The sequence below is a fragment of the Protomyctophum parallelum genome, assembly GCF_964188405.1.
Source record: "Protomyctophum parallelum genome assembly, chromosome: 13".
In the NCBI taxonomy this organism is placed as follows: domain Eukaryota; kingdom Metazoa; phylum Chordata; class Actinopteri; order Myctophiformes; family Myctophidae; genus Protomyctophum; species Protomyctophum parallelum.
In genome coordinates, this window is record NC_139708.1 from 19,540,121 (window position 1) to 19,563,943 (window position 23,823).

At 43.6% G+C, this 23,823-nt stretch overlaps 1 protein-coding gene across 1 annotated transcript in view; it reads left to right on the top strand.

The window, feature by feature from the left end:
• The window catches only part of LOC310869420 (multidrug resistance-associated protein 1-like), a 55,811-nt gene extending 34,004 nt beyond the window's left edge, over window positions 1-21,807 (top strand). Inside the window, exons 11-30 of the mRNA XM_083780154.1 lie at window positions 393-485; window positions 1,331-1,534; window positions 5,399-5,545; window positions 6,730-6,817; window positions 8,732-8,928; window positions 9,085-9,261; window positions 9,804-9,971; window positions 10,586-10,772; window positions 11,452-11,524; window positions 11,870-11,987; window positions 12,349-12,556; window positions 13,341-13,651; window positions 14,525-14,724; window positions 15,939-16,065; window positions 16,253-16,354; window positions 16,852-16,998; window positions 17,344-17,502; window positions 19,214-19,380; window positions 19,776-19,970; window positions 20,764-21,807. Coding sequence (XP_083636280.1) covers window positions 393-485; window positions 1,331-1,534; window positions 5,399-5,545; window positions 6,730-6,817; window positions 8,732-8,928; window positions 9,085-9,261; window positions 9,804-9,971; window positions 10,586-10,772; window positions 11,452-11,524; window positions 11,870-11,987; window positions 12,349-12,556; window positions 13,341-13,651; window positions 14,525-14,724; window positions 15,939-16,065; window positions 16,253-16,354; window positions 16,852-16,998; window positions 17,344-17,502; window positions 19,214-19,380; window positions 19,776-19,970; window positions 20,764-20,872 — 3,177 coding nt within the window. The 3' untranslated portion in view covers window positions 20,873-21,807. The remainder of the gene's footprint in view (window positions 1-392; window positions 486-1,330; window positions 1,535-5,398; window positions 5,546-6,729; window positions 6,818-8,731; window positions 8,929-9,084; window positions 9,262-9,803; window positions 9,972-10,585; window positions 10,773-11,451; window positions 11,525-11,869; window positions 11,988-12,348; window positions 12,557-13,340; window positions 13,652-14,524; window positions 14,725-15,938; window positions 16,066-16,252; window positions 16,355-16,851; window positions 16,999-17,343; window positions 17,503-19,213; window positions 19,381-19,775; window positions 19,971-20,763) is intronic.
• The last annotated feature ends 2,016 nt before the right edge of the window (window positions 21,808-23,823 follow it).

The following is a 23,823-nucleotide window of genomic DNA, read 5'->3' on the forward strand; positions in this document are numbered from 1 at the left end:
TCAAGGCAGCCGTGGAGTCCACATACCAGCTCTGACAGCGTGATAAAAAACACGGGCGGCGGTGGCTCAGGGGTAGAGTGCCTGGATGGTAACCGTAAGGTTGCCAGTTCGAACCCGGGCTCCCCCAGAGTTACTGTCGAAGTGTCCTTGAGCAAGACACTGAACCCCTAATTGCTCCTGATGTGCTAGTTGGTGCCTTGCATGGTTTCCGCTGCCATCGGTGTATGAATGTGTGTGTGAATGGGTGAATGTAATGCACAATCTCTGTAAAGCGCCTTGGATAAAGGCGCTATATAAATGCACCATTTACCATTTACCAATACACACACAAGTCGTCATGAATAATAATATCTCTTGTATGACTATGTCTCTCTCTCTCTCTCGCTCTGCAGCATCTAGGCCCGTCTGCCTTGGCTGGCATTGCCACTGTGATCCTCATTTTCCCTCTCAATGGATTCATTGCTAAGATGAGGAGCAAACTGCAGGTGAGGGAAGGAACAATGGTGCCCACGCACGGACGCACGCACACATTACACACTCTCTTTCCGCTATTTATTGTGCAAAGAAGTGTTTAGGGAGTAAACTATTATGCAAGTATATAAACTATATACTGTAGGCTCTAAGTGGTGGTCCTGCTTGTGTGGTTGCTGCGTCTCGTTCCCATGCAGCTGGTTCAGATAGAGGGCTAGCGTGCCATGCAGTGAGTGCGCGTTGTTCCGTCTGCTCTGGAGAAACCACCATGCACAGTAAATAAAGCTTGTTAAACCAGATATGCTCTTTGTTTACACTCTGCCACTTAAATACACCACGTTTGGCAGAACGACCCCCAACATTAGGAGAATTAGTAAAGACAGCCCTTAACACACAGCCTCCACCAACCAACCATGAATGAGACGGTTTGGCAAGAAAAAGGGAAAAAAAACTGACAACGTTGCACCAGAAGCTAGGTTATCTCTCGACGACGACCAGTGAAGGAAGAAGTACTCACATTTCTTTACTTAAGTAAAAGTATCAATACAAGAATACAGGAATGTGGAAAAATACAAACTTTTCCATTTAGATTTACGTAGCTGTTCCTTAATTAATTAATTCAGGCCTGATTAAAAAAAAAAAAAAAGTTTTCTAAATCATGACAATTTTCTGAAAGATTTGAGGCACATTTTAACGATTTTTCAAAAATAGCAGACCTACAAGCTCGTAGCTGCTATTTTTCAATAGCTAAATTATAACATAATGTTTAAAACACCAAAAGGGGTTCCCGCCCCAAAATGGGTTAATTAACTCAACTTCCACTCATGTCTTAATGCCCATGATGATCCCACGCCCTCAGGAGGTCCAGATGAAGTTCACGGACGGACGGATCAAGCTGATGAACGAGATCCTGAGCGGCATCAAGATCCTCAAGTTCTACGCATGGGAGCGGGCCTTCCTGGACCGCGTGCGAGGCCTGAGAGAGAAGGAGCTCAACGCTCTGAAGAAGTCCCAGATCCTCTACTCCGTCTCGCTGGCCTCCTTCAACTCCTCCACGTTCCTGGTGAGGAAGCTATAGTCACACCATAATACACAACATGCTATTATCGTTGCTGTCGGCCAGGCACAAATCTCTTATCTCCATATTATATGTTTTGGTGTTTTCTTTCTGATTTTTTTGGTGTAAATTAACACCCTAATTGATCATACTACAGCATCACACAAAATTATCAAAAAATATAGATCTACAAGCTCTAAACGTGGCGAGAAGCAGTGCGTTTTGAGCTTGCCGATCTGCAATTTTAGCAACATTTTTTATTAGAATCCCCAAAAGTAAAAGTTTTGGACATAATTTATGAGGGTTATAATAATAATAATAATAAAACTTTATTTGTATAGCACCTTTCATGACATGAAATGCAGCTCAAAGTGCTTTACAGAACAATGGAGAATAAAAGAAAAGCAAGGCAACGACAGTAATGCAATACAGTGAGGACATGAATAATAAAAAATAAAATAAAAACAACTAAAAGATCAATTAAAAGCAATGTCGTAGAAGTGGGTCTTGAGCTGAGCTTTAAAAATGTCTACAGAGGCTGCCTGACGAAGGTACAGAGGGAGCTTGTTCCATGCCGACGGCCCGTAGAAGCAAAAAGCTGCTTCCCCGTATTTTTTAGTTGCCATTTTTTTAGGCAAAGCGAGCAGGCCAGCAGTGGAAGACCTTAGCGGGCGGTTTGGGACATATTTAGGCAGGCAGTCATGTAGGTAGGAAGGTGCGAGACCATTGAGAGATTTATAGACAAGTAAAATAATTTTAAAATCAATCCTAAAAACAACCGGAAGCCAGTGCAGTGATGCCAAAACTGGAGTAATATGTTCTCTCATCTTAGTTCTAGTTAAAACTCTGGCTGCTGCATTTTGGACAAGTTGTAATCTGTCAGTTGTTTTCTTAGGCAGTCCTGAAAACAGTGCATTGCAGTAATCAAGCCGAGAAAAAACAAAGGCGTGGATTAGCGTTTTTGCATCGTCCAAGGACACATAGGCTCTGATTCGTGCAATATTTCTAAGGTGAAAAAAGGCAATCTTGGTAACATGATTAATGTGTGAATTTAAATTAAATTCGGAATCGATAATAACCCTCAGGTTCTTTACTGTACTGTTACTTTCTACAGTCAGGTTGCCAAGTCTGCTTAATATTGATTCTTTCTGCTCACTAGAACCGATTATGAGAACTTCTGTCTTACACCCAACTTGTTTAGGTGTGTTGCGTCTACAAAAAGATGCCTTCTGTCCCAGAAAAAATTGAAATTGTCAATAAAATTGAATGATTTTTGCCCGGGCGATTCTTCTGTGCATGCCGTTGAGAGCCATTCATTGAATGCAAACAATCTGCTAAAACGCTCACTTCCTGTCATCGGAGGAAGTGGGCCACTTATCCAAATGTCAACATCAACAAGTGAGCTTAGGGTGGACAGTAGGGCTTTGAAATCCTTTTTTACGATTTCAGATTCTCGTTTTTCCGCATCACGTGTGCCGATGTGCAGTATCAGCGTTTTTATCATGGGGTGTGCATCAACAATCTCTTCAATTCTGTCATCCATATCAGAGACAGTGTCATTGGGAAAGCATATTACTTTAGCTTTTCTCTTTTTGTTGCTTTTAACATATTTTACAGCCTGATGGCCGACAATCAGACATTCAGTCATTTGCTCTCCATTAGCTACCCTGCTCGGAGTGGCGTTAACACGGTTATCTGATGGGCCACTAGACTCGGCCGCATTCAGCGGCTGAGTCAGCAATGGGTTAAATCTATTAGTCAGCCGTATATTCTCCCTTTGGGGAGGTGTGTATTTAGATTTTCCTTTCGTATTTTTCCACTGCGGGGGGGTGGTTTTGGGTCGGGCTGGGAGCGTAGGCCAGCTGGTCTTATCAGGGCTCCGAGTCCTCCCACTTAGCCGTCCTATCATGTTATCTCTGTTAGAAATCACTGTAGAGATAGTTGATGTTATTGCGGGCGGTGAGGTTCTCACCGCCCGCCCGTTACTCACAGTTTGTCGACCTTTCATGTCCTTTGGCCTTGCGCCGCGAGTACACCAGACGAATGAGTCATTCTGCGTGTGATTTTCCTTCCCGTGTTTTACTCCCAAATTCACTCTTAAGAGGTGTAATTCCGTTTCCAGCAAAGCAATCTTTTGAAGCAGCTTCTGAAAGTCCTCTGAGGAGATTGTTGGGGGCATGGCTGGCTATTTGCCAAGTGTCCAGAGCTAGTTAGCATTATAGCTAGCTATGTGCCACGTACCCAGTCACAGAAGGTAAAAAAAGGGTATTTTGAAGTAGGCAAAAACTTCTATCTAAAGAACAAAAACAGTCCCATCGGTTTACAAGTATCTAGGATCCACTTGTAGAGATAAAAAATAAAATAAAGCAAGGATATCAGTTGAGGAATGCAAGCATAAGCGAGAGCAGTGAAGCGAAGCGTCCTCACTGTACGAGGAGCAGATAGCAGTATGGCCTTTATGTGGTTGGATCAGGAATAATCAAGCACATGCTAATACCACTTCCTGTGTGTGGGAACGTAATGCTTGTTATTTCCCTGCAGATAGGTACAACGTAATGATTGTTATTATCCTGCAGATAGTTACAACATAATGATTGTTATTTCCCTGCAGATAGGTACATCATAATGATTGTTATTTCCCTGCAGATAGGTACAACATAATGATTGTTATTTCCCTGCAGATAGGTACAACATAATGATTGTTATTTCCCTGCAGATAGGTACAACATAATGATTGTTATTTCCCTGCAGATAGGTACAACATAATGATTGTTATTTCCCTGCAGATAGGTACAACATAATGATTGTTATTTCCCTGCAGATAGGTACAACATAATGATTGTTATTTCCCTGCAGATAGGTACAACATAATGATTGTTATTTCCCTGCAGATAGGTACAACATAATGATTGTTATTTCCCTGCAGATAGGTACAACATAATGATTGTTATTTCCCTGCAGATAGGTACAACATAATGATTGTTATTTCCCTGCAGATAGGTACAACATAATGATTGTTATTTCCCTGCAGATAGGTACAACATAATGATTGTTATTTCCCTGCAGATAGGTACAACATAATGATTGTTATTTCCCTGCAGATAGGTACAACATAATGATTGTTATTTCCCTGCAGATAGGTACAACATAATGATTGTTATTTCCCTGCAGATAGGTACAACATAATGATTGTTATTTCCCTGCAGATAGGTACAACATAATGATTGTTATTTCCCTGCAGATAGGTACAACATAATGATTGTTATTTCCCTGCAGATAGGTACAACATAATGATTGTTATTTCCCTGCAGATAGGTACAACATAATGATTGTTATTTCCCTGCAGATAGGTACAACATAATGATTGTTATTTCCCTGCAGATAGGTACAACATAATGATTGTTATTTCCCTGCAGATAGGTACAACATAATGATTGTTATTTCCCTGCAGATAGGTACAACATAATGATTGTTATTTCCCTGCAGATAGGTACAACATAATGATTGTTATTTCCCTGCAGATAGGTACAACATAATGATTGTTATTTCCCTGCAGATAGGTACAACATAATGATTGTTATTTCCCTGCAGATAGGTACAACATAATGATTGTTATTCCCTGCAGATAGGTACAACATAATGATTGTTATTTCCCTGCAGATAGGTACAACATAATGATTGTTATTTCCCTGCAGATAGGTACAACATAATGATTGTTATTTCCCTGCAGATAGGTACAACATAATGATTGTTATTTCCCTGCAGATAGGTACAACATAATGATTGTTATTTCCCTGCAGATAGGTACAACATAATGATTGTTATTTCCCTGCAGATAGGTACAACATAATGATTGTTATTTCCCTGCAGATAGCATTTTCCATGTTTGGGGTCTACGTGTTGATCGACGACAAGAACGTACTGGACGCACAGAAAGTGTTTGTCTCCATGGCGCTGATCAACATCCTGAAGACACCGCTGAGTCAACTGCCCTTTGCCATGAGCACCACCATGCAGGTGAGAGGACTTACTGCTGTTAAATATGACCAGGTGAGAGGAGAAGAGTGTACCTTCTTTACCATCACTTACTGCTGTTAAATACGCATGACCAGGTGAGAGGAGAAGGGTGTATCATCACTTACTGCTGTTAAATATGACCAGGTTAGAGGAGAAGGGTGTATCATCACTTACTGCTGTTAAATATAATGAGCACCACCTTGCAGGTGTGGAGTATATACCATTTAGGGGTGCAACAGTTAACGGGGTACCAATTATATCCAGTCAGAAAGAGAGAACTCCTACAGGATAATCAAGTGAAATTGTGATCACTCAAATAAATGGAAAATTTGAGCTGGAACACTGTCATATTAAAGCTGATAAAGGGATACTCTCTCCTAATTGGATGAAATTGGCAACCCACCTGAACATTTATTTTCTGTTTAATAGACAGAGAGACACACCAGTTACTGAACAAATACTGCATATAGAAATGATTACTATCAAAATATAGAACTTGAACCTTTCACAACAGTAGACTTAAAGTGGTATTATTTAACTTTTTTGTAAATTAATGGCTGTTTTGTCCAACATGTATGGTAGAATACTATTAAGGCAGGTACACTATAACCTTTACAATTAGGGTAGTTGTATTTGGTCTCTCTGCTCATATTGAGACATTTAGTTCCTGTGTGTGTGTGTGTGTGTGTGTGTGTGTGTGTGTGTGTGTCTAGCTTTGTCATGACCTTTGACACAATCCTGTTTCTGGTTTGACCCAACTATTTACCTTTGAAGGTCAGTTTCTCCCCTGAGCAAGCAAGCAGGCAGGCTCTATTAGCTCAGAGGTAAAAACAAAACAAACAAAAAACTTCAGCTCTTGTGCAAGATAGAACAGGAAAGTTACGTATAGTGGAGTTTAATGCACTCAATTACCAATTACAATCTCCTGCTTCTGTCGTCCCGAGTGCGACCTGTGGCTTTATCGCCGCCTTGTCTTCCGAAGATTATATCGCGAGTGTGCATTCAACCTGCTCCTGCTGTGGAGATGATCTTGTAATCACCAACCCACATAATCCCTCTGACCGCGGCGATGTGAAGATAATGACAGTTAGCATTCATAAGCTGTTTGTGGAGGTCAGCCTTCAGTAAGCGGAGCCGCCCGATGAGTAATGGTTTTCTGTGGTGGCCGGTTTGTCTTGGCGCAGGCTATCGTCTCCCTGAGACGTCTGGGGAAGTTCCTGTGCCAGGACGAGCTCAAGCCGGACAACGTGGAGCGCCTGCCTTACAGCTCCGGTAAGCAGAGGACTCTTGAAATGCACCCCTGGGCTTTTATCACTTCAAACTCCATGCATTGTTCCGGCTACGGAGTCCCTCGGGAGACGCATCCGATCGCACTGATAGGAAGCAGTATGCACGCGGTACGCAGGCCGGGGCCGAAAGAAACCGACCACTCATTAGATGCGACTAGAGACCTGCGGATGGCGGATTTAGCCGCGGGTAACCGCGGTTGGCGGATGGTGCGGTTAATACAAATAGGATGATATAATGAATGTGTGTTGGATAACGGGTGAGTTGGGTTATGAGTTATGCCCTCATATATTTCCATTGTGGTGTCCCAAGCCAGTAGAGACCTGCGGATGGCGGATTTAGCCGCGGTTTGGTGCGGTTAAAATAAACGGGTTGATGCGGTCGGATAGCGGGCGGTTAATTTGCGGTTGCGGGTGACAAAAAAACTCCTTCCGCAGGTCTCTAGATGTGACGTGTAAAAATGCATCCCGTCAAACTTTCAGATGCTGTTTTCCTCTTTGGACGAAGAAGAATGTTTTAGGATGGATGTTTACTGTGATCTCTCGCTCTTGAAATATACTGCATATCTTGGTTATTTCATGTTGTGTATAAACAATTATAGTGATCAGTGTAAAATGTAATAAACAGGTTATGTTATCATATATCGTAATAATGTACGAGGCATGACGGACTGACAGCCATTATATGGTGGTGTGTGACAGATCGACTGGCGGACGGACGGACTGACAGGTTTCGCAGGTTTTCATAGTAATCTGCGACCTACAGTGGCAAAAATATTATATTATTGGACTGATGTCATTTTATTTTACAGTGGGTGGTAAAACATTAAACATTTAACCCTCCCCTGGCTCTCTGTACTCCCGGGATCAGCTGATGTCATTTATACAGCAACCACAATCCCCAGTAGAAGCTCCACACACCACCACACCCATAAAACATGTCTGCTTCCTCAGCAAAACCCAGGGGACACTTCCTAAAGCCTGCCCACACACACTCACGCAAGCACGCACGCACACGCGGGCTGCACGCACGCACACGCGGGCCGCACGCACGCACACGCGGGCCGCGGCAGTGCTGCAGCATGACAAACTCCATGCTCCCTTAATTGCACGGCACTTATAGCAACATAATTATAGGTCGCAGCTAATTTAATCAACACAGCATCAGTGTGCTGTGGCTCTTATATGTGGGGAAAACTATAATTGTCTTGTGCAGTGGTGGAAAGCGACTACATAAGTACATTTACTCAGATACAGGTACTTTTACTTTATTTAATTTTTCATACTACTTATACTGTACTTTTTACTCAACTCATGTTCGTCCTGCACGCGCTGGCCAAGATGTCAAAGTGACTTCGCATTCACAACAATGTGTTGTGGGCAGCGAAGATGGCCGATGAGGCCAGTCCTTGCAGGGAATGAGCGGTTGCAGTGAGGGCATATGATGAGGCTGGCTAGGTCAACAGTTCCCAAAACCTTTCAGGGCATGACAGCTCCGCACATACTTTAAGGCAGTGGTTCCCAACCGATTTCATGTCAAGGACCCCCAAATTGGCACTAATTGGCCCACGGATCCCGATTTGAAGAGATATGCCATAAGAGAAGATGTTTTACCCCTCCAGCAGTGATTTTCAACCATTTTCGTTTCAAGGACCCCCAGATTGACATGCATTAGTCTACGGACCCCCATTTAATGGCATTTCTATCTCTGGGACCCCCATTTTATATGTTAATTTAACTCTGAGAGTTACCAAACGGGTCCGTTTTGGTTCTATTTGTACACTCTCAGAGTTACAGACCCATAAGGGTCCCCGGACCCCACTCTGGGAACCACTGCTTTAAGGCCCACGCATACTGGAGCATGCCTTAACGCTCTCTCCCTCTCTCCGTCCCCGCCCAGACGGTGACGGGGTGCTGATTGAAGCGGGTACGTTTGCCTGGTCCAAAGACGGCCCGCCGTGCTTACGGAGGATCAGCGTGCGCGTCAAGAAGGGCTCTCTGGTGGCGGTGGTGGGTCACGTGGGCTCGGGGAAGTCCTCGCTGCTCTCCGCCATGCTGGGCGAGATGGAGAAGAGGAGCGGCCACGTCTCCGTTAAGGTAAACCCACGCGGCGGTGCGCACTGCTACGTCAAATCCCAAACAATCCTGTAGCAACTCACATCCTTCTTTTTGTAATAGTGTAACTTGAAGTCCTGACGTCACTCCCACTACCACCCCGGGATCACAGAGTTATTTTCTTGCGTTGTCCCCCAGGGTTCCGTGGCCTACGTCCCCCAGCAAGCGTGGATCCAGAACGCCACCCTCAAGGACAACATCCTGTTCGGCCAGGAGAGGAAGGAGAGCTGGTACCACAGGGTGCTGGAGGCCTGCGCCCTGCTGCCCGACCTGGACATCCTGCCCGCTGGCGACGGCACCGAGATCGGCGAGAAGGTATAGACGAATTCACAGAGGGGTGCCCTGGGCGCGACCATTACTGAGGTGTAATCCATGGAGCAGGTGCTCTGTAGGCCAAGTGTATAGCTAATCAGTGCTGCTGCGCTTAGTGGTACACCTCAGTATGGCCGCACCCAGGCAAGCCTCTGTGAATTTGTCTTATATACAGTAGGCTAGGCTACTACTACGCCTACTTGTTGTTTTATTCAGTCATCAGTGAATCCTATACAAAGTCATTAATTAATCTAATTTAACTCTCGGAATGTAAAATTGGACTTATGTGTAACACTTACAGATTTGACTAGCTAGTCAAGTCAGACTTCATGAGTACAGGCAGAGTCGACTCAAAGAGTCAAAGAGTCTCCTGCTGAATCTCCTACTGAGTCTCAAATTATTGGCTCAAGAATGCGACAAAAACAAAAACAAACTTTATGTTGTGTGTAATTGATGGAAAATAAGTCATTTTTTGTGGTTGAGATGATGTTTTCCCCTCTGCTCTCGTCTCCTAACGGTGTGTGTGTGTGTGTGTGTGTGCCCAGGGCTTGAACCTGTCCGGGGGACAGAAGCAGAGGGTGAGTCTGGCCAGGGCTGTGTTCACCAAGGCTGACGTCTACCTGCTGGACGACCCGCTGTCTGCCGTGGACGCTCACGTGGGACAACACATCTTCGACAGGGTGATCGGACCCAAAGGGGTGCTCCGAGACAAGGTGACAGAGAGAGAGAGACGGGGCATGGAATGCTGCATTATTTTGTTTTGTCATGTGCAGTGGTGGAGAGTAACAAAGTACATTTACTCAAGTACTGTACGTTTGAGGTACTGGAGTATTTCCATTTTGTTTTTTTATACTTTTACTTCTACTCCACTACATCTCAGAGACCACTGAGATAACTACAGTTATTTGAAAACGTTACTTACTAGTTACTCTGTAGATTTTCATTATTGTTACAAAGCATGCATAACTGCCAATCGGCACAGGTCTCCACCAGGGCAGGTCAGGTTGTGGCCTCCTGGTGGCGCTATAACAGGCCGTTGAGGAATATTTGGGGCAGAGGTTCGTCGTTGGCATCCAGGGAGTGTGTGTGCAAAGTTTGGCATGGATTGGGTCAACGGTGCCGGAGATTAACTGATAACGGACGGACGGAAGGACGGACGGACACACACACGGACGGAAGGACGGCCGGAGTGCAAAACATACTCTCCCCCTAGGCCTTCGGCCTGGTGGAGACAATAACCTTCAGTCCTATTTAAACGTAGGGTATTTGGAAAACAGCCGATATACAAGCTCACCCTATTTTAACGCTTTTGTCATACGCTCCACAGACACGCGTGCTGGTGACCCACGGCCTGGGCTACCTGCCCCAGGCTGACCTCATCCTGGTGCTGGTGGAGGGGGAGATCACAGAGATGGGCTCCTACACGGAGCTGATGGGGAGGAAGGGAGCCTTCGCTGAGTTCATCCACATCTTCGCCGGCACCGAGCGGAAGTCCACACACATGAGGGATAAGAGTAAGTCTGCGTCACTGTTCCGTATTTATTATTGTTTACGTCTGCTTTGCCCATCTGGGGAAAAGGGGCAAAGTTCCATGACATGACGAGCTGGGCAATATATCAATATTATATCGGGAAAGCATCTGTGTGTTGTAGCCCCTCCTATTCCCAGCGTTGTGTGTCTGTGTTGTGTACCACGGAAGGTGATGATTTATTTTCTTTTCAAAATCTTTTTATTAAAGTTTTGTGACAAACCCAGGGGCAAGCATTAAACAGAGACATATCAAATATGAAAATAAAAAATAAAACTCCATCCCCTATCCCACCCACCCCCCACCCACAATCCCAAGGATAAGGTGATGATTTGTTTGGCTGAGCATGGAATGTGATGATGTATGATGATGATAAGAGCGACCCTCACTTCACACGAGTGTGAATTTAAACTCACAAATACATGGAATTTTGGGGGTCCTCGACATGAAAAACTAAAGTTTGAAAACCACTGATATAGAAACCTATGTTTCTTTCTTCAGAAAACGTACAGGTCAAGCATAATGGGTTAGGATTCACTCTGACTAAGAGAGGTAGTTGTGAGCACCCCTTCTTCTGACTTTTCCTCTTTGTTACTTAGAGGGACGTCCTGTTTTTTTTTTTACTCATTACTCATTGTTTCACTGGTGTCTTGTTTCTGTTTCAGGCACAAGGAAGTCTGTGTCTCGTCTCAGCATGACAGATTTCTCCATCGACCTCTCTCAGGAGCAGCTTATCAGGTATAGGCCTAATAACGAGAATGAAACATGCACACAGTCACGCACCCATGAAAGCACACATGAAAGCATGCATGCAGGCACACAGCCACGCACGCACGCACGCACCAAAAGCTGAAACTTATTATAAGCCTTAGCCAAACACATTTCAAGCAACCTCAACCATCAGGAAAAAGTCACCCTCTCCCTACTGTAGATTAGGAAAAAGTGATTTTAAAGCCATGTGTGCTTTGCAATTTGCAAATAGAAAACGTTTGCACTACGGAGGCCAAATTGGAGCTGTGTGCGTTTGTATCAGCCATGTTTTGCTGTGAATGTGAATGCACTGCGTTTGTGCTTGTGCTATAGTTGTGACATGAGCAGTGCCAGTGTGCAGACGATGGAGGCCATGGCAGACGCGGAGGACGGGCAGGATGCAGAGGACCTGGGAAAACTCACCGAGGCGGACAAGGCTCACACAGGCAGGGTGAGTGAGAGAGCTGCAGCCAGCCAGCCAGGCCTGCTAGCCAGGCAGGCCAGGCAGCGTCACACTAACAGACCCCCTCACTACTGGAAAACAACCCATTTTCCTTTGAGTGTGACATGGTCGCAACCATAGGAAACTGCAACTCTACAGTCTAGCACAGTGGCTCTCAACATGTGAGGCGGGTTTCCCCAATTAAGGTCTTTTAAGACATTTTTAATACCTAAAAAAAGAAAGAAAAGAAAAAGACCATTGCGGCATCAAAAGTAATCAACAAACTATAGTATAAAAACTGGTCAAATGGTCAAATAATTGAAGATTGTTTTTGTTGTAACGGGTCAACCTGTTCCTCTGTGCCTCCCAGGTGAAGCTGGAGATGTACATGGAGTACTTCAGGACCATCGGCGTGGCCCTCATCGTCCCCATAGTGTTCCTGTACGCCTTCCAGCAGGCCGCCTCTCTGTCCTACAACTACTGGCTGAGCCTGTGGGCCGACGACCCCGTGGTCAACGGCACCCAGACGGACACCGACCTCAAGCTGGGCGTGTTCGGAGCCCTGGGGCTCGCACAGGGTGGGTTCACACTGTCGGGCTACTAACTACCATATCACACGTTCTCAGTCACCACAACTGATTTCAGTCATTTGGATTCCATAGCAGCCGGAATTCTATGGAAGTATGTTGCACACTAAAGAAAATGGGCGATTCTTTTCGGTTATTAGCATATTTTCAATAGTATTTGAATTGGTCTAAATAGCAATAGGATACCGATTAAAGAGATTAAAGAGCGTGTGTTTTATAATAATAACCAAGCGTCATAATTTGTGATAATTATTTAGGAAATAAAGCTCTAGTGTGAGGTTTCACAAATGACAACTTGACAAATGTTTTCCGTCGTGACATTTTATTTAGCATGGACAAGTCCAATATAAGGACGCTAGTATAGAGCGTCATAGTCCCGCCCCCTACCAGGGCCCAGGAAATGATTCTCCGTTCATTTTCCTCATAGACATTGAAACGTTTACGCCGCACTCGAGTCGTGACAACAAACACAATTTTTGGGCCGGACAAATAATTAGAAAGATGAAAAAAAACGGCAGGTTACAACACTTTTTTTGTTGTTTTTCTTCTTTCTAATTATTTGTTCGGCCCAAAAAAGTGTGTTTGTTGTCATGATTTGTCACAACAAGAGTTGGCTTTGTCCGCGGCGTAAACGTCTTTAAATAAATACTTTTTGTAATGTCTATGAGGGAAAATGAACGGAGAATCATTTCCTGGGCCCTGGTGGTAGGGGGCGGGACTGCGACCGCTCTATAGTGCTTCATATGGTTCAGTTCGTGTATTTCCCTTCCTATAGGCATGGCCATGTTCGGCACCACGCTGGCCATCTCGCTGGGCGGCATCATCGCGTCGCGCCACCTGCACATGGACCTGCTCAACAACGTGCTGCACTCCACCATGTCCTTCTTCGAGCGTACGCCCAGCGGCAACCTGCTCAACCGCTTCTCCAAGGAGGTGGACGCCATCGACTGCATGATCCCCGACGGCATGAAGATGATGCTGGGCTACCTCTTCAAGCTGCTGGAGGTCTGCATCATCGTCCTCATGGCCACGCCCTTCGCCGGCGTGGTGCTGCTGCCGCTCACCGTCGTGTACGCCTTCATACAGGTAGGGTTTTTTGATTGATTGAAATATTGATTGATTGAAACAGTTTACAGAATTACAGTACATTTCAAGCACAAACTCAATACAAAGACTGTTAACTGTGAGTGTACGACCCAATTAAGCATTACACTTGTTTACAACAGGGTCCACATTGTTAAATTCATCAAAACATTTAGAGAAATACAAATAGACACTTCTATGTAGCTAAAGAACAGAACAGGAATTCATCATATAAAGCAAAAAGGGAAAAGACACATACAGTGAGGGGAAATGGGGGGAATTAAAAAACTTCAGTGCACTGTGCCTACACATGTGTAGGCACAATGCAAGGAATAAATGCATTCGCCATGTATCCGAAGGAAGTCTGATCCAATCATTTTTAGATTTCTCCAGTTTAATCCTGAGTTTAAGTTTTGTTGTGTTCAAGATCTGATTTTAGGCATGTTTAAGCCTCCAGGAAAATCCGTGTTTTACAGAGGCCAGTTTCGGGGGGCAGGGGGAGTGTACTCTCATGTCTTATTTAACCCATTCAGGCCTGACGTCGAATTTTTTTAAGAAATCGTCTAAATCTTCCAGTTTTCTGAAATAAATATTTTCACGATTTTTCTAAAATAGCAGACCTACAAGCTCGTAGTGCGCCACTCGCTATTGTCAGGTTGTCAAATTGTATGCGAAAAGCATTGTGAGCTTGTTGATCGATGATCGTCTATTTTCAAATCAGAAATGTATAGGGTTGAATTGGTTAATGTATGTTTTGTCATCATCATAATCTAAATCTACAAAGTGACCAGTAACTAAAGTTTTAGAATAATTGTAGTGAGTAAAAGTATAAGTAAAAGTAGGCTATTGGAAATGACTCTCTCTTCTCTGGTGCAGAGTTTCTACGTGGCCACGTCTTGTCAGCTCCGTCGGCTGGAGGCGGTGAGCCGCTCTCCCATCTACAGCCACTTCAACGAGACCGTGCAGGGAGCCGGCGTCATACGAGCCTTCAGAGAGCAGCCGCGCTTCATCCTGCAGGCTAACGGACGCATCGATCTCAACCAGACAGCCTACTACCCGCGCTTTGTCGCTACCAGGTTGGGAGTTCGTGTCACATTATCCTACAATAGACTATTGTCTAGTAGTAGGCAATGGTTCCTCCCCCCCAAATAATCATATTTGAACTGGGGACCCCACACTCTGACAAGCACTTGGAATTTAAGGTATTAATGTACACTTAGTTTGACTCGGTTCCACGGAAAAACTATTGTGAAAATAGCTGATCTACAAGCTCACAACGCCTCGCACTGCGAGTGTGAGGTGTTATGTGCTTGTACATTTATTTCTACAATGTTTGCCTCTTTCTTTGGTAGGATATTTGACAATTTGACCAATGAGGTCTTAAAAGTCATTCAGATGTAACTTAGAAATGTGCAGATACCCTGCATACACTGTATGTTGGTTTGTTTACTGTTGAGTCAGAATACAATGTTGCACATTAAGCTAATCATTTGGGGACCAAATGAGATTGTGAGGTTGGCTTAAAAGTAAGTCAGTGAAAATCCCTTTGAATGTCAAAGATGGACCAGGAGGCAGGCTTGCAGGTGAAACAAAGAGTTTTGGTGTTTCAGGCCTGAGGAAAAATGGGACAACTAAAGAAAAGGCACTCAAACAGCATGACTTCATAGAGAGGTACAGGTGTCAGCCTCTCCCCATGGCATTCCACAGTGAACTGAACCATTCCCCTTTATATAGTCTACAGACTCCACCCATGGCTAAGTAATCAACCAACCCCAATGTACTAGCAATCCAGCCAAGATGCTCCCCATAATGTAATCAGCTCTTCAGGCACCACACCCTACTTCAGTTCACAGGCTTCGAGGCAGCTCAGATCCCCCAATAACAGAATCTGTGCAGATAAACACAAGCGTTAGATTCCATGTCACAGCAGAATGTGCACCGTCTGTGGGACTGATAATCTACCAGCATGTTACCAGCATACAATACAGCATAAATGTGTATTGTTGAACATCATCATTACAATGAATGTGTATTTGTCTGTCAGGGGCTGCTCTGTCATCCCCGACACACGCACACCCACAATTATTTGGGGACCCCATTTTGACGGAAGCCAGTGATCCACATTTAACCTCTGTGGTGTGTGCGTGCGTGCGTGCGTGCGTGCGTGTGTGTGTGTGTGTGTGTGTGTGTGTGTGTGTGTGTGTGTGTGTGTGTGTGTGTGTGTGTGTGTGTGTGTGTGTGTGTGTGTGTGTGTGTGTGTGTGTGCGTGTGTGTGTGCGTGTGTCTTCAGGTGGCTGGCAGTGAACCTGGAGTTCCTGGGCAACCTGCTGGTGCTGGCGGCAGCCATCCTGTCAGTGAGGGGCAGGGACTACCTCAGTCCTGGCATCGTGGGACTGGCAGTATCCACCTCGCTACAGGTCACATATACACACATTCACCTTTCATTAGTCTTTCATAGTTTTACTGATGCTGATGGTTTGAAATATTTATTATCATTCTCTATTTCATAGCTAAGTTCCGTCACTCAAAAACAAACGGTCTTTTGGGCTACACATTTCCAGTATAACTCTGTTTGTCAAATTGAAGTTCTATTTGTGCCTAAAGGTGACGGGAATCCTGAGCTGGATTGTTCGTGCCTGGACCGATGTGGAGAACAACATTGTGTCCGTGGAGAGAGTTAAAGAGTACGCTGACACGCCAAAGGAAGTGAGTCGTTATAGCTGAATATCAGCATATTCTATGCAAACACTGACATACCACTAGTTACCAGCTTCATATGGTATCACTCTGGACAGGTGCCTCTGCTAAATGCCTAAATTATGAATTGTTTTAAATTGTATTTTCATGTGTCTATTTATAATGGGGGGGGGGGGGGGGGGGTCGAACCTGATCTGATACCTTGCAAATAGCAATGTGGACAGGAAGTCGTAAAGATCAGATATCGTTGCTGTCGGGTGGAAACCTCATGATGTCCAAAACTGTTACAAAAGTAGCAGATATACGAACTTGAAACACTTTTAGATCTGCTACTTTTGATGCTTTTGTGTGACGCTATATAGTATGATCACTTACGCGTTAATTTTCCGGAAGAAAAATACAAAAAGAGAGGAGATAAGAGGTTTCTGCTCGCCAGCAACGATATATGAAACAAATTGGGTTTTCCTCTAGTCTGAAACTAAAGACTGACTGATGTGGGTTTACAGGCACCGTGGACCATTGAAGGCAGCTTGCTGCCTGTGGCCTGGCCCACAACCGGCACCATAGAGATAGAGGATTATGGACTCCAATACCGTAAGGGTCTGGACTGGGCTCTTAAAGGCATCTCCCTCAACATCCAGGAGAGAGAGAAGGTCAGGAACACTCACATCCTCTTATCCAGGCACTTTCAATGTCGATTTTTTTATGGAACCTAAATAAGAGAAAGCAAGACAATGAAATACCGAAACTGTAAATTGAACATGTACTGTGAGAGAAAATACACTGATAAGACTGTTATAGTGATAACGGTCTTCATTCATAGAAATCGATTAAGCTTGTACTGGTTGAGGATTAAATACCAAACACACAATCTTTCCCTGTGTGCCTCCTTTCAGCTTTTCCATACCAAGGGCCCATGCTTATTCAATAATAATAGTGATGGAACATATTTGAATCCTTCTTTGTCACATTTTCCTCTGACTCTCTCCTGTTTGTAGGTGGGCATAGTTGGGAGAACCGGAGCTGGGAAGTCCTCACTGGCTTTGGGGATTTTCCGTATCCTTGAAGCTGTGAAGGGGAAGATCTACATCGATGGAGTCAACATCGCCCAGATCGGCCTGCACGAACTCCGCTCCAGGATCACCATCATCCCGCAGGTAAAACACAAATGTATACAGCACACAATGTATACATGCACATACTCATATCAACACATCAACAGGTTGTAGATTCCATCTCAATAGCAAAGACTTGCTATCAAAGTGTCACTTTGAACCTCCTAGTATGTCACTGAGACATGCACGCACGCACGTCTGGCAGTAAGCTAGCATGGTCCACTAGTCCAATCCATCAAACGTTAGTTAGTGCTGGCTAATTATTCTCCCAGTTGACAGGAAAAGAAAATACACACAGTAAAAGATTGCAATCTTCCATTTTATTCCGAAAACATAGCTAAGAGGCAAGTGCATTATTTATTATTCCCGCCGATTCCAAAATTCCGTGACCTGACCATGGCATTCAATGAATGTTTATTTTGGACGGATGATGAAGTTATTCGACTAAAATCCCACCCTGACTGGTTGATATGGGTGCTGCAGTGCACTCTGAAAGTGTGTTGCAACGTTAAATGTAGATACATCTCATACAATTCACCATTCAGGCATTTAGCAGCGTGAATTACAAGCGTCAGAGTAAATGTCACCAAACCACAGGGTAAGTCTAGTCACGTAAGTACAGCGGAAAGAAAAACTATTTAGTAACTAAGGATAGGTAAACAACATCAAATCTGTCTATAACGACGTGCTATCTAAATAACATTCTTAGACTCTTAAGTATTTCGCCGTTTGGTTTTCCACCATGTGGCCTTTTGTTTTGAATGAGAGAGCCACTGAGTGGGCGGTGCAGACCACAGGGAGGGCCTGTTTTACATTGGGTGGAAAACTCCACCCAGCTGGGATGTAATCTGGTCGACACACTCAAGTAGGTTATTTCAAAGTGTCATATGAATTGTATGGGAATGCCAGTGTTGGTCATTAATTTGTAACGTTACTCTCTTGAGTATTTTGCTAAAATTGTATTCATATTTATTTTTTTATTTTGTAGGATGTATACTGATCAGTTAACTCAGTTAATTGCTGTACATTGTTAACCACTTGAACCCTACCGTACTATATACGGGGGTCTGTACTTTCCTCGTACAACAAATCTCTGAAAATATCGATCTACAAGCTCACATATTGCAACGCACTGTGAGCTTGTAGATTTTTGCAGGATGTTCACCTATTATGATAGGCCCAGGTTTGGGACGCTAGTGCATGGACGGAAATATAGATATATATGATTTATTGTTTCATTTTAAGCACTATAGAGCGTCGCAGTCCCGCCCCCTGTCATGACGACGCCAGGCCCAGGAAATGAATCCCAATGCATTTTTCCCATAGACATTTCAAAAAGTATTTATTTAAAAACGGTTACGCCGCGGACAAAGCCAACTCCAGTCGTGACAAATCATGACAATAAACACAATATTTTGGACCAAACAAACAATTACAGAGAAGAAAAACAACAAAAAGTGTTGTTCTGTATACTTTCTAATTCTTTGTTTGGCCCAAAACATTGTGTTTATTGTCATGATTTGTCACGACAAGAGTTGGCTTTGATGTGATGTGCATCAACTTCTGCCATTAGAGGGTTAAAAGCCCCCCCATCCTAAATGTCACAATTTAGGGGGGACTGGACTGTACACAAAAAATGGGTTTTAGACTTAAAAATGGTTATGGCTTATGGTCTAGCTAGCAAACCTGCAGGTCCATCCACTTCACACATACATACATCCAACGTACTGTACTGTGTATTTCCGCTCTCTAGGACCCGGTGTTGTTTTCCGGCTCTCTGAGGATGAACCTGGACCCGTTTGATGGCTACTCTGACGAGGAGGTGTGGAGAGCTCTGGAACTGGCCCACCTCAAGAGCTTCGTGTCAGGTCTGCCGGACAAACTCAACCACGAGTGTTCTGAAGGAGGAGAGAATCTCAGGTATGTCACGTCGGTTTTTTCGTCCTCTTCACTGAATTAAAACGTTTGTATAGTAACTCACAACGCAATATAAACTGCTCATAATGTGATAACGGTTCATAACGTACCGGTAATAACCTAAATGTAATAAAAGCTCATGATGTAATGATGATGTTTCACTTAACGCAATAATGTGCTCACCTCAGACATACTGTACACAGAATAAACACAGCTGCAGTGCACTCACAACATCCTAATCCCTTCAAACAAACCTGACTAAACCATAACATGCCTGTCCAAAATTGGGGCGCCGCTCAAGTCTAGTACGTTATAAATCTAGTGTGAGGATTGATTTTGTTTTGTTTTGTCTTTACCTCCCTCCATGTCTATCTCCATGCCTGTCTCTGTGTGTCCAGTCTGGGCCAGCGCCAGCTGGTGTGTCTTGCCAGGGCCTTACTGAGGAAGACCAAGATCCTCGTCCTGGACGAGGCCACGGCCGCCGTGGACCTGGAGACGGACAACCTGATCCAGTCCACCATCCGCACGCAGTTTGAGGACTGCACCATCCTGACCATCGCCCACCGCCTCAACACCATCATGGACTACACCAGGTATCGGGTCACACATACCCCTCGTACCAACACTACGACGACGAAGCAGTGTTCATTTTGACAGAACATTTTTGATTTAGTTTTAGTCATTGTCTTTTGAATAACTTAGTTTAGTTTTAGTCTAAATAATATAAGATTTTAGTTTTTTTTCCGACACAAATAGATTGAGGCAGGCCTTGATGACATTATGCCTGATTTTACACTTGGTTGCGTGCTGAAAATAGCCGAGTTACATGTAGATCTTCTCAGAGCACAATAGAGGGTGTGCGCATGCATAAAGTGAATGGGAAAACGAGTGGCAAAGTGACTTGGCAAAGTGAATTTAATGTCGTTTAACATAATTTAATGCAATCAGATTTACTTTTCTGTTTGGATGTACGGGCTATCTAGGCCAGACAAGTAGTTTTTTCAGTATGCGTTCCCGCATAACTTCCGGGTATGATGATGATGTCACGCGCATACCCTCTATACCCGAGTGCAACCATGACTTGTATTTCTACTGGATCTCCTCTCCACTAGTCCCTAACATTTACATCTAGTTTTTTTTAATCTGTTGACATCCTTGGTGGAAAGATTAAATAATTTACTGCATTTTTTGTTACTGTATTTATTTTACAATGTAACAACCGTTACATATATATATATATATATATATATATATATAAATAAATAAAAGCTAGGTGGTTTTTGCACCCCGGTCTGACTAACTACAAAATAATATGGTTAAGTCACATAAGAGAACAATGCAGGTGTTTACACTTAGTCGTCTAAAACAGTATTTAATTATCTACAGGGTCATCGTGATGGACAGAGGTTACATCACAGAGATGGACTCCCCCTCCAACCTGATCTCCCAGCGTGGCCAGTTCTATCACATGTGCCGGGAAGCCGGTCTGGCCTGATCTGACCCGGCATCCACCATGAAACACCCAGAACCAGACTGGACATGGTTGATGAAGGGCCTTTAATGGAGGACTTGACGGATAAAAAGTACCACGAGAGACTCAAAGAGTAGAGACAATCTGGCTCATTCTCATCACAGGCGGGACAACGGGGACTGCGGGGACTGTGGTTGTGTTTGACACTGTGACGCACATGCCAAAGACATGCTCTCGTAATCCCCAGAAGAGAAAAGTGGTATACTTTTACAGCGTCTCAATATGACTTTGTCAAAGATCGTACCAATGACTCGTGGAACCTGCTGTGTGTTGTGTAATGAATGAGGACAGCGGTGACCAAAACGTATGGCTGCCCGCGAGGCACCAGCCTCCTATATAATAGCTCCATGTACCATAATAGAAAAAAGCTCTATACATACACAAACACATCATTCTTCATGTAGCTCTTAACTACGTATACTTGTGTGAAAGGTGCTTGAATAAGTGTAAACGTCAGCATGTCATGTGAACATGTTTAAAAGGGAAAAGCTGTTGTATTTCCTTTCTCAGCCTCGTATTCACGGAAATGTCACTGAAATTCAAAACCTTGCAAAAGAACCACCTATTTATTTATTTGCAACAAACAGAGCTCTTGATACAACAGCATATCAAGAATGTAAATCATGTTGACAAAGGTTTGGCTATGTTTGTATTGTCCTTTCACATTGGAGTGAAACTTTCAGATCATGGTTAGTTTTTTATTATTATTTAGGCATGAAGGTTGCAGAAAAGGCTAGACCATACCAGCACTTGTTAACACATACAATTTTGTATAAACGTTCAAGGTATTTGCAGATCAGTCATTCAAGTGCCTTTTCGATGTTCAATTAATTAATTTACAGTGCATTAATTTGTTTAGTTGCTTTCCATCTTTAGTCAATATGCTTAAAGGTTAAAGATAGGGGAGGTTTAACCCATTCTGACCTGAGATCAGATTCATACGAGGTTTCCACTGGACACACACTGGTCTGATTAACCCATTCTGACCTGAGATCAGATTCTAAAAATGTCAGTCGTTCTTCGATTTTTCAAAAATAGCAGACCTACAAGCTCGTACGCTATGATAAACAATTACAGAGTAAACAATTACAGAGTACAATTACAGAGTAAAGAAGAAAAGAAGAAGCGCTTCGTGGGTCCTTTATGTAGAAAACTGCAGCCAGGTGCTCTTTGGAGAGGGTTTCAATAATACAGTTCTGCACCTTTGAATCTGTAAATATCAAAGGTGGTAAACTTTAAAGAGGACCCAAGGCAACTCTGTGCAGTTGAGGTAGAAAAATCCTTCATTTAATTCTATTAAAAAACAAGGGTTAAAAAAACCGACCAACACGTTTCGGCCTTCATCAGGGTCAACTGTTACAACAATTACATGACATACATTTTTAATAGGGATTATTACTTCTTGTCTTCACTCCACCTGTCAAAACATCAATGTCAGCTTTTATTGGGCTTTTCCATAGAGGGTATGCGCATGCATAAATCGAGGGGCAAATCTAGTGGCAAAGTGAGTTTAACGTTTAATGCAATCAGGTAGTACTTTTCATTTCACTTATTCATTTCTGTTTGGATGTACAGTATGGGCTGTCAAGGCCAGAAAGTACATGATGTTTTCAGGCGCATACCCAGTCTATAGTGCCTTTCCATTAGTGGCCAGAGCTTTGGGCCCTCATTTATCAACACGGCGTACGCCAAAATATGGGTGCCCGCCGGAATTATGGCAATTTTCGGCATTTAACATTTCCGCAAAGCCTTGAACTTGAACGTGCGCCAGGACAAAAATCACGTCAGGTCGGGAGCTGTCGTAGGCTTTGTCCTCACCTGTTTTTCTGTCGTACACAAGCGGAGCAGCATCTAAACATAACTGCAGCTGCGGAGAGTCAAGAGCTCCCAACGTGGGTAGCCTACTGTAGCCTAATCTACAGCAGGCCAATGTCTTTCTGGAGTTACGGTATGTGCAATCTCCTCCTGTTTAAGGATAAACGCGACACGTCGCTCAAATGCAAAATGTGCCGTGCCAGCCCAAGTGGGGACTGCATCGGAGATAGGTAGGCTAACCCAGCCAGCCCACCACCACCAGTGCCAATGCCACATGAGGCTACGTTTATGCTGCACATTCATATAATTGACAGTTGACATCCAACTCACTGTTCGCTGCTTCATCAGTCACAAATGACTCATGTTTCATGAACACCTCATAAAAGCTGACATGGTTGAAGCAGTATCCATGAATGTATGTTGTACATACAGCTATTTATTTGTAACAATCAGACCATACAGAAGCCTTTTAAGAAAATCAATGACTTTTTTCCCCATAACTCTACAAAACCGATCTTTCATTATTAAGAATTGTGTGCATTTCTGTGGAGATTCAATGTGTCAGCTTTGAAATGTATAGGAAAATAAAATATGTATATTACACAGTAGGCCTATATCACATGTGCCGTGACATTTGTCTTATTTTTTCCATTTTTCATGAACAATCAACAAAAACACAAAAAACAATAAGACAAACAAATGGACAGGGGTAAGGCTTCTCTCCAGTATGTGTTCTCTGGTGACTTAATATGGGTGCTTTGGCTGTTTTAGTGGTTGACTAAAAGTCTTTCCACCGTTTGTCAGTGCATTTGCCATCTATGAAGGTTAAATAGCAAATTGAGCTCTCATGTCAAATCCAAAATGGCTACCATCAGCTATGACAAACTTTTCAATGGTTTGGGCTTGTTTTCTGTGACTTTTTTGGTTCCATTTTTAAACTTCTGATCCAAGATGGCCACCGTTTATCAGCTTCGAAAGGTACATTTTTCAACATATTGTCATAGAACCTTCATATTAGGCTTTAATGAAAGCTCTGCTCAAGCGCATGCCAGTACAACTATTCAGTACAGTACACAGGTCATCTCAGAGGTGAAAAGGTC